This window comes from Neolamprologus multifasciatus, chromosome 9 (assembly GCF_963576455.1).
Source record: "Neolamprologus multifasciatus chromosome 9, fNeoMul1.2, whole genome shotgun sequence".
NCBI lineage: Eukaryota > Metazoa > Chordata > Actinopteri > Cichliformes > Cichlidae > Neolamprologus > Neolamprologus multifasciatus.
The window spans coordinates 25,226,580-25,236,827 of record NC_140447.1 but is presented as its reverse complement, the minus strand read 5'-3'; the positions used below and the strand labels follow the sequence as shown (position 1 = coordinate 25,236,827).

Sequence of the window (10,248 nt, the reverse complement as noted above, 5' to 3'; positions counted from 1 at the left end):
TGTGAAGTTTGATTTCACTTCCAGATCTTGTTTTCCAGGCCATGATGGTGTGTATGCAGGCTCCTGGCGGAGCCAGGTGTTAAGCAACCTTAATATGCAAAACACACTAACATCTTTTATTGCAGGATTGTAGGCCCGGGGTGGAGCTACTCCGGGGGAGACACCCTGATGTTGCCTGGGACATGATCTAGCTAACCTTTTTCTTTAAGACAGGAATCTAGGTTTGATGAGTTGACTCATGGGAGTGTCCATGAGTCAAGAGGAGGGGTCCAGGATTAACATGAAACAATGTTTTCTATTATTGTTGCAGTGATTTGTGTGATTAACCGTTCATTTATGGGTATTTTAACCTATGCAAGTGGTGCATCCATGCTCAGATGAGGCTTTGATGGCCTATAAGTGAAGTTCACTGAACTAAAGAATGTGGTTTGATGATTGTTGACATGCTCTCCAAATAGAAGTTTTTCCTCCTAGCAAGGAAATACAGGTGCAGCAGTCAGAGTATTGCTGAAAGGGATCTCCTGAGAAATCTCCAGAGGCCCAGTGAGAAATAAGAACCATTCCAGGCATAGCTGACAGTCCAGGCAGTGGTTGAGGTCAAAGGTCGAGCTGTTTGGGCCCATCATGAGATCAGACTTTGGAGCCACAGCAAGGAACTGAAGCTGCGTTGGAATGAGAACTGTGCCAAGGGGGCTTTCCAGAGGCCAACAGAGGAGATTGTGGACAACAGACGGGCACCTGAAGGATGAGGGGAGCGTGCCAAGCTCCATCGACAGCGCAGAGGGAGTCTAAGGATGACATCATGATTCTGTGAAAAGCACAAGAACCAGAAGCTATGGTGGTGATGACAGCAGTTTCCTATGAACATCACCTAATGCTGTGTCACTGTACTGTGTATATGATGACACTCTGAAGACTGCTGGGATCTTAACAGCAGTAAGATAACTGGATCCATCACCCTTTCCACAGAGGGGTTTTTCTGCAGAGCATGGACAATGGAGGAGTCATAAGTATCCCCCTCGCAGGACGAAGGCCTGAAGTGAGGTGATGGGGGTTGGTAGAGGCCATAAAACTAGAGTGCTGAAGAGGTCTGCAGCTTTGGAGATAACTGAGACCCATGTTGACAAACAACAAAGCCAACTGGTATGTTTGAATGTCTATTCTACATACATTTGGACTCTGGTCCTATGGACAGTGATGGACACAACTGGAAGAGACATTTATGACGCCCTGCAGAACTTAAACCACTCTGCAGAGAGACATGTGATTTGCACGCCCAGAGGAGCACCACCAAGCTGAGATGTTTTTGAAAATGTTACTTTCTTATTTTAACTATTAACTTAACAATTCATTTGTTTGCTCGTAGGATGCAGTTTACCATTGGAGGAGATCAATGAGGAATGGGATAACTGCTAATACATTTGTTAAACTGTGTACTTTTACAGTAATTTAGGGTGATTGACATATGCTGTGTATAAAAATGTTTGCATTTACACTGTCAGACATGAGGTGATCATAACTGGGAACTTTTCTAGCATAAAGGTCAAAAAGGGGGGAATGTTAGGTTTTGTAATGTTGATTGTCATTTATGCTTAGAAATATCTACTTATATATGTTTAGAGTTTTATAATTAGTTTTAGATTGGTAGAGGTGTTTAAATAATTGTGTAGTGATAGGATGTGTGATCTTTAGCAGGCTGCAAAGGCTTGGTGTGCATTCCAGAGTGTTCTGGAATCCACACCTACATCCTGGGAGCATGGGAAGAGGTCGTACATTGGTTTATTGTTTTATGGCAGGATAAACGTAGATATATCTGTTTTAGTCTGAGTGCCTTTTGTTTAGATGAACTGGTGGACTTTCCAGACCAGTAGGTTTAGGGAAGTCATTTATGGGGTCATACTCTGACCCCACACACACACACACGCACAGTATTCTTTGTTATATGTTAATGACCCTATGCATATTCATGTAACCACAATAAAAGGAGTGCTATGGGGAACCTGGCTGAGAGTCTGATGGAGGTCAAGTGGTGGAACGACACTTGGCTCCAGGCAGGTCTCCCTCATGCATGAGTAACATGAAGAACTTTGCCTACTTTGGGTCTTGCTTTGCTGTGTAATTATATTGTCTTCAACGTTCCAGCGAATAGGTTTAAGCTACAAACCTATCACCAAGTCTCACTGATTGGCCTCTTGGTGCATGACTGTGGCTTAAAAAAATCTATTTCAGAGATTGCCAGCAACCACTTGCAACTAGTTTAGGAATACTCACTTTTCCCTAGTAACCAGTGGTTACCAAGCAGTCAACAACCAGACTCTAGGCCTGTATGACCAGGGCCTTAACAAGTCCACATAATCCTTTCATACTTTCTGTAAGGGGGCATATGGGTATACATTACCAAAGTGCAAAAGATGCTGCTCTCACAACTTCTGCTTTGCAAGAATATTAAGAGCAACACTTACAAGTTGTATGCAGAAAAACTTCTAATGTTAATCTATTGTGTTTTGTTTTTTGGTTTTCATTGTGTTAATTTGGAAATCAAGTTCAAGTCTCTGCTTGACGTTTAATTTATGTTTCATATAACAGTTCTGCTGTAATTCTTACAGCATGGGGATTTTCCAAACTAACTACTTGACTATTTTCTAATGAAACTGCACTTTTCTTCCAAACCAGACCACACACAGAAAATACTCAGGCTTTAAGCAGCTCCCTCTGATGATCTGCGATGGCAGACATCAGTCACATTCATGTGAGAACGACTGCCAGCTTACCATTCAATTCATTAAGCTCTAATTTTCTTAATTGCAGAGTGAAATGATTTGATGCGATGCAGCTGTCTGCTGCTTAGCAATAAACTCCTCAGAGTGACCTTTGCTGGCAAAACAACATGCTTGTAATAATTGTGATTAATAGCTGGAAACACAATCAGGCTGCCGTAAGGAGCCATCAGCACATCTCAGGATAAAAAGTCTTACCGGCACAGAAGATGCGGAGCTGCTGAGTCGGTGATATGAGGTTGAGGTGTGTGGTGAAGAGGTCCACAAATGCACCAGGATAAACTACGAACACAAACATCCCAAATCCATTCACTCGCACTTGCTCTCTGCGTGGGAACAGAAGTAAAAAAAACAAAGAAACATTAGATTTTAAAGGGAAACAGACTCTATGAGGGGTGTCAAACATACAGCCTGAGGGCTGGAACAGAAGGAAGATAAAGGAGGTCATCATTTTTGGATTTTTATCATGACCTAGAAGACAAGGAGCCATGCCAAAACTTTCTGATGGAAATATTTCTTTGCAGACTACCAGAAAGTGAAAGAAGCGACAGTGGAATCCCACTTATTTTATTTATTTCAGCCTTGCCATCATGGATCGGATTGATTGGATTGATTCAATACAAATGGAAATATTCCAACAGTACTTGTATTTCTTTATACATACAGCATATTATAAAGTGGTTTTACTGGTCTAGCCCTGTAGCAGTTGCTGACAATTTCTGGCGTGCCAGCCAGATTTACAATCTGACACCCTACAAAGGAACTTGCCCCGAGGCCAGTCTCTACAATTGTATACACAAAACCGGTGAGCTCAGAAGGCAGAGCAGGTCACCTAGTAATCGGTTTTGTGGTTTGATCCAGTCTGCATGTCAAAGAATCCATGGGCAATATATTGAACCACAGGTTGCTCTCTAATGTGTTGATTGTGGAGTGTCGTGTGTGAATCTTCAACAGAAAGCGCTTAGGTATAGAAAAAAGTCTTTGTATAAATGGGTGCGAATAAGTGAACAAGGCAAGCTGTATAAAGCACTTTGAGTGCTCAAGTGAAGTAGAAAAGCACTACATAAGACCCAGTCCTTTTACCATTTACCACAAAAGCCCACAACATACAAAAGAACAGCAAATACACAGAAAACAGTGCACTTAAAGAAAGCACTTACACTGTACTTACAATAACAGCGCAAAATATTGCACTATTCATTCAATTTTCACCTAGAGTCAAAAGTTCAGGCCAATTTTTGGTCCTTGAATTTAACAGAGGGTAAACTCTCCTAAGAGAGAATCTTTGTTAACAGCTCCAACAACTGAAGTGGTGGAAGCTCCTGGGCAACACTGAGCAGTTTCCAGGTTTTGGGCACAGTGAGGGAAAATCTTCAAAAGCCAAGGTATGACAGATACATAAGAAATGGCAGACTTGATTTACGCTGTCAGCGGTTGATAGACTGGTGACAAGCATATGGCAGACTGGACCACTTCCTGATGGGAGTCATGTGGTAAGCATGCTTTTTCTTTTTTGAAGGCTTGTAATTAGGTGTTTTAGGGGATACATGACATACCATGGATGTGCACATGAGATAGGGCACACCTACTAGAAAAAGGCGAAGAGCAGAGCTCATGTGAGATCAAACTAGGCTTTGCTGCCCTCGAACTCAAATGACACACCAGACTCTACTAAATGTATAAGAAGTCTTGAGACCATTTAGACAAACACACTATAGTGTCTGTGAATATTTAGAGGAAAACATAGATGTAGCTTCTGGGAAGTGTGGAGGTACCTTAAACCTTCAAATAGAAAGCAAGGGGAAACATCTGGCTCCAAGCAGAAGTTGGCTTGTATAAGAGGCTATGGGAAAATCTATTCTGGCGCTCACTGGATATTTGACCTCAGTAAACATTTTGCTAGTAATTTCATAATCTATTTTTTTTTTTAGATTATGTGGTTATTAACTGATATGCAATTAAAGCAGGGTGTACTTAGGGCAGAGCCAATGTGCAGTAAGGGAACGTTATTCGCCTCAGGTGTGCAGCAGCACTTGGGGTTACTAAATACGACTGCAATATACAGGGTTCATCAAAAAGAACCATCCAATTTCAAAAAGCTATATTTGTTAAAGTAACGGACATAGACACACATTTAGACATACATTTTAAAATACATGGCTGAATATAATGTTTTATATACAAAACTTGCAATTGTCACAATTGCTCAGCATGTCCCTTTCTAGACACACAGCATATGTCCATATGATAGACAAACTCGTCACATGCTTTTGAGAGCATCTCTAGAACCTCTGCTGTTGTTATGCTACCTACCAGCAACCACATGAAACTCATGGACCCCCTCTTTGTAACAATGCATCTTTCGATTGTTACAGGCGAACAGCTGCAGAATTACAGCACTTTGAAATCAAACAACTCTTTTTGATACACCCAGTATATATTGCACCGAAAGTTAAGAATTCATTGTTAATTTAGTGCAACAGAATTTACAATAAACATCCTTTAAAAAAATCAAAACAATCTTTGGCTTGCCCTTTGGTGTGGTGGAAACAAGTACAAAAACTACTAGTTTTTGGCTTCCTTGAACCCCTGTTTGATTGACTCAAGATACTGACTTGAATGTTAATTATTTTCCTATATTTGTCATAAATACATACCACTATACTTGGAACCTAGCCCTCTACTGCCTTCATGTTTATCTGTACACAAGTTGTATCCTGTATTACAATAATTGCAACCCTTTTGAGGAAAAAAAAAATCCTCCAGCAGAGGTTAATCACAGTCTCACAGACTGGATCCACATGAAAGAAGTCTTTGAGGCTCCTCACTTAAAAAGCATTTGCCTGAAATCAGTGGCTTTGTGAAAAATAGGATGCAGCAGCAGATCAGAGGGGTCATCTTATCTGGACCATGTGCTATGCACACTAATTCATTAGTTTTGATTTGCACAATCCACCTAATCATTAACTGTAATCAGAACCAATGCACAATGAAATAAAAATCAGGAATGAATTAAAGTGATTTTTTGGGGCTCATTAAAATCTCACAAAGTGAGCAAGTAATACAACACCCAATTAAACGAAATTATCAGCAACTTGTGGTTTTGAATTTGACATCAAAACATGCGATTAATACAAAAAACACACTTAATTTCCACTGTACCTGGACAGCCTAAGCCACTCTAATTTTATCAAACCGGTGTTTAAGGTCAAATTTAAATACTAAAGTAGCAGAAACACATTCTACTTAAAGCAGAATAAAAGGCAAAGGGCTTTATATTTGGCTCATGTCTGCAGGCAGATTGTCCCATCTTTAACAATCGTTTATCTCTGATTCAGATAAACCCTTTATCTTAATCCCGAAAGGTTATCAAGGGACAAGATTATTAATCAGGCTCTTCTCCTGTGGAACCAGCTCCCAGTTTGGCTTCAAGAGACAGACGTCCTCTCTACTTTTAAGACCAGGCTTCAAACGTTTTGAGCAGAAGTCTGACATACATTTGCAGTGTCCTCCTTGCAAACACACTTGTAGTATTGGAGTCTTTGCATTCTTTCACCTTTCTGGAGTTTAATATATTATCCACCAACAAAACAAATGCTCTTCATCATGATGGATTCATGCTGGATGCTATGTTGACACTGCAATGTGGTGCGGTGTGGTTATTACCTCAGTGCTGCCACAGCGTGGCCCAGCTCATGTATTACTCCACTGAGCAGCAGGGCGATGAAGAAGTAGGCCAGCTGACTTGTGGGTAGATTAACGCCGGGGACCTAAAGACACACCAGAGATGAGAAAAAAAAAAAGAAACTGACTAAGATATGAACATAAAACATAATTCACAGAGTTAAAAATCAGCATTTATGGTTAGTTTTATCCTAAAAATGAAGAGACAATTTAACCACAGTGTAACATCTTCCCAAATAAAAAATTCTAATTTGTATCACCACATTTAATTTTTTTTTTTGGTTCTTCACGTTAATTGCTTGGTGTTTTGCTGAAGCTTGTCGTTTTCTGCATTTTTTCCCCTTCTGACTAGATTTTTTTTTCTTCTCCAGGCTGAATTCTTGGATATAAATGGCCCACTAATAGCTTCCCATGAATCACCTACAGAGCTCCACTGGGGATAGGGCTCACATTTATGCACGGTTATTTGACACCATAATGAATAAAAAGCGAATAGGGAAACACTTCTGAAAAGCAGGGGTCATTTTTTTTCATGGCACGGACATTTGAATTTCACACGCTTATGATCAACTCTGAAGGATGTTTTTATCCAGTTACACACAGAAAAGAGACACAAAAGCTTACAGATTTAAATCTGATGAATACTTGACATTTTCATTCAGCTGATGTAACTTATGTATAGAAATCTCATTAAAGTCAACCTACCACCACCTGCAGGGTCTGTTGATCTCCAATCCGTGGGTTGTCTGTGGTCATCTGAGCGATGGTCTGCTGCAGAGTCCTTATCAGCAGCACCACTGAGCCCAACATGGCAGCGATACCAAACACCAGACCACTGTTGAACCTGGGAAACACAGATGGGATGCAAATTCAACAAGTGCAATTTTGCTGTACTTTTTTCACATTTATAAATGTGAGATTATTAAAGCTACACAACGGATAAAACACCTGGAATTGAGAAACTCAGAAATGCCACACCAAGTCAGTTCCACACTAAGAGTAGTATTTTTTAAAAACAGTCACTACTACAAGTCATCTACTATGAATCCAAAAGTTTGGGGGTGTTAACATAAAAAATATGAATCAATAAAACAAATATGTAAAAACTGGCCTGTCCTTCAGGTTCCTTCCTAAATTGTGTCATGGGAAAACAACTTCTTTGACGAGACAGATAGAGTTAGGACCTTTACCTTTGAGAGTAGAGTTTAAATCCTACAATCCAGACCAAATCCTGACCGGACCTCAACGCCTACAAACAGTCCAGAATGCTGCTGTGAGGCTTCTCATCACGTCCTCTAAATGGTCCTGACTTTACATTGGCTTCGAATTAAAGCTTAGGATTCAAATCAAAATTCTTTCAAATCTCTGACAGTCAGATGTCCCTCTATATTAGTCAGCCTTTAAATCCATATGTAACTAGCAAGACAGTACAGTTTACTGTTCAGTGCTGCTAGCTGTCCCGGTTAAGGAAGAAAGGAGCTTTTGAGATCTGTGGACATTTCTGATACCTTTAAGGGAAGCTTAAGACCAGCTTTTATCCCTATTTTAATTTTTTCCATCATTGTCTTCATCTTACTGTGAAGAGCCATGTGATGAAATGTTATTGAGAAGTGCTTTGTAAATGAATGTTACTTACTTGGTTACTGAAAAGTCAAAAATCGACTTACTTTCAGCATGTATGATGCATGTCTATCTGTCCATTTAGTCTTTAGAAAGAGAGAGGACATTTGCAGGAGGAAAGATGTCTGCTAACATCTCAAGCTATTTAGTTTTTACATTTGCTGCCGACTTTAGCTTTTAAGGCTCGGTTGTCATACGGCTGGTTATAGGAAGTCAGTGCAGACTCAGTTTGCAATTAAAATGTAATCCTCTAAAATGTCCTTTTTTCTTCCAGGAAACAAATTATGTCCAGTGAAAGTAAGTCAACAGCTTCGCTGAATCCATTTACTGCAGAAAATAAGTTTTTAGAAATGTTATTAAATTGCCAAATGCTTTTATGATGAAAAAGGAAGGTTGAGGAAAGCTTTGAGCCAAACCATCAAGTATCAAAGTCAAAAGAAAAAAAAGTATAATTTTATTGTAACTGAAGTGGAAGGAAGCAGGAATCTGAAGGTGTGGACAAAGGTTTATAGAGGAAAATTAGTCTCAAAATGTTTTACAAACGTGTGTGTTATGATCCATAAGCATAAACTAACTTGCAAATGTACTCATTTATTTGTGTGTATACTGAGCACTCACAAATGTGTGCTCCAATCCACACACAAATACAAAACAATTTGCACATGCATAAAACTATTTTACAAACATGTATATCAAAATCTGCCAACACAGATCTACAAATATAAGCTGCATTTAAGTGCAAGTGGAAAACTGGGATATGTGGGCTTCTTGTGGATTCCTATGCTTCTTAAATAAAGCAGACTTTTTTTTTCTAAATAAACAAAACAGCTCATCACCCCTCGACTAGAAAATCTACATTTATCCACCACGGATGCCACATAGCACCCTAGATGTAGTTATGCCAGGTAAATCTGATTATCAGCATTCAAAATATACAAGAGATTAGTCAGAATAAACTCAGCAGCAACATCTTATTTGAATCACATTTTGACTTTCACTGGTTACTGTATCTGTAACTTGTAAATGTATGTTTTGTAGTCGAGGAGTGATGGGCTGTTCTGTTTATTCAGGAAAAATAAAAAATAAAAACAAAAACAAAACGTTGTTTTATTTGAAAAACACATGAGGAAGCTCAGATGTCCTGGTTTTCCACTAGCACCTGAATCAAATCATTTGTACACATTTGTAAATGTTAGTTTAGGCTTGTGTGTCACAACATACACATTTTCTACCATTTTTGAGACTAACTGCACTCGATTAAAGTTCAGAAAGACTACAGGAACAGCTGAGTGGATTATATATACAGAAACCGTACCACATGTAAAGAGCCCGGGGGTTGATGCGGGCGCAGTATGCAAATAGTCGGTTGAACATGGTGGTTTGCCATCTCACGTGAAAAGGAGACAACATCAGGCCACGACTGGCGAGCCACGACTCATAGTTGATCCGATGCGTCACCGACGACTGCAGGACAGAGACAAAGTCAGCGCACGAGCACATCCACATTTAGAAAGCACGTCTTATAGTGTCCACATATTTCCAATGTCCGGACCTCAATAAGCTGTAATCAGAAAAGGTTCTGCATATTGAAACCCCCAATCAGAAGGAGAATTTTACACTATTCATCTCTAACTTTATATAAGCTACAAGGGGTTACAATGTTAAAAGTTGCCCACCGATGCATGTAATGATAAAAGCAGCCAAATGCTTAATCATTGTAAGAAAGGGAAAAGCAAGTTGAGGGAGGAGGACCGACTGAAATAGTTTACACACAAAACAGCTCAGATATGAGGCCGCAGACTGCCTCTAACTTGGTAGGAAATACGGTTTTTCTGTTTTATAAATAACACGAAGGCTTCTCAAATATGAAACTGGGATTTAAACTCCACTGAACATTAAAACTGCTTTCGCAGTGATATTTAAAGGCTTTCGCAGTCTTCATTAACTCATCTGTACACTGTTCAAAATGCAGCTGAAATTGAGCAGATGTTGATATTACAAGCCTCATTCACTGGCTCCTCTGTATCTTTAGATCTGACAAGATGTTACATGTTTTTACATGGGGATATACGTTTTGGCTAGCAAAAGTGTCTGATTCCACTGCAACTTGCTAAGGGTCATTTAACCAAATCTTTGGGGGGTCGTATGTAAGTATTTAGTGTCTGTA

General features: G+C 39.6%; 1 protein-coding gene across 1 annotated transcript in view; it reads right to left on the bottom strand.

The window, feature by feature from the left end:
- mbtps2 (membrane-bound transcription factor peptidase, site 2) overlaps positions 1-10,248 on the bottom strand; it is a 30,948-nt gene that overhangs the window by 19,625 nt on the left and 1,075 nt on the right. Inside the window, exons 2-5 of the mRNA XM_085173284.1 lie at positions 9,397-9,545; positions 7,167-7,305; positions 6,444-6,547; positions 2,976-3,103 (exon numbers count right to left, since the gene is read on the bottom strand). Coding sequence (XP_085029410.1) covers positions 2,976-3,103; positions 6,444-6,547; positions 7,167-7,305; positions 9,397-9,545 — 520 coding nt within the window. The remainder of the gene's footprint in view (positions 1-2,975; positions 3,104-6,443; positions 6,548-7,166; positions 7,306-9,396; positions 9,546-10,248) is intronic.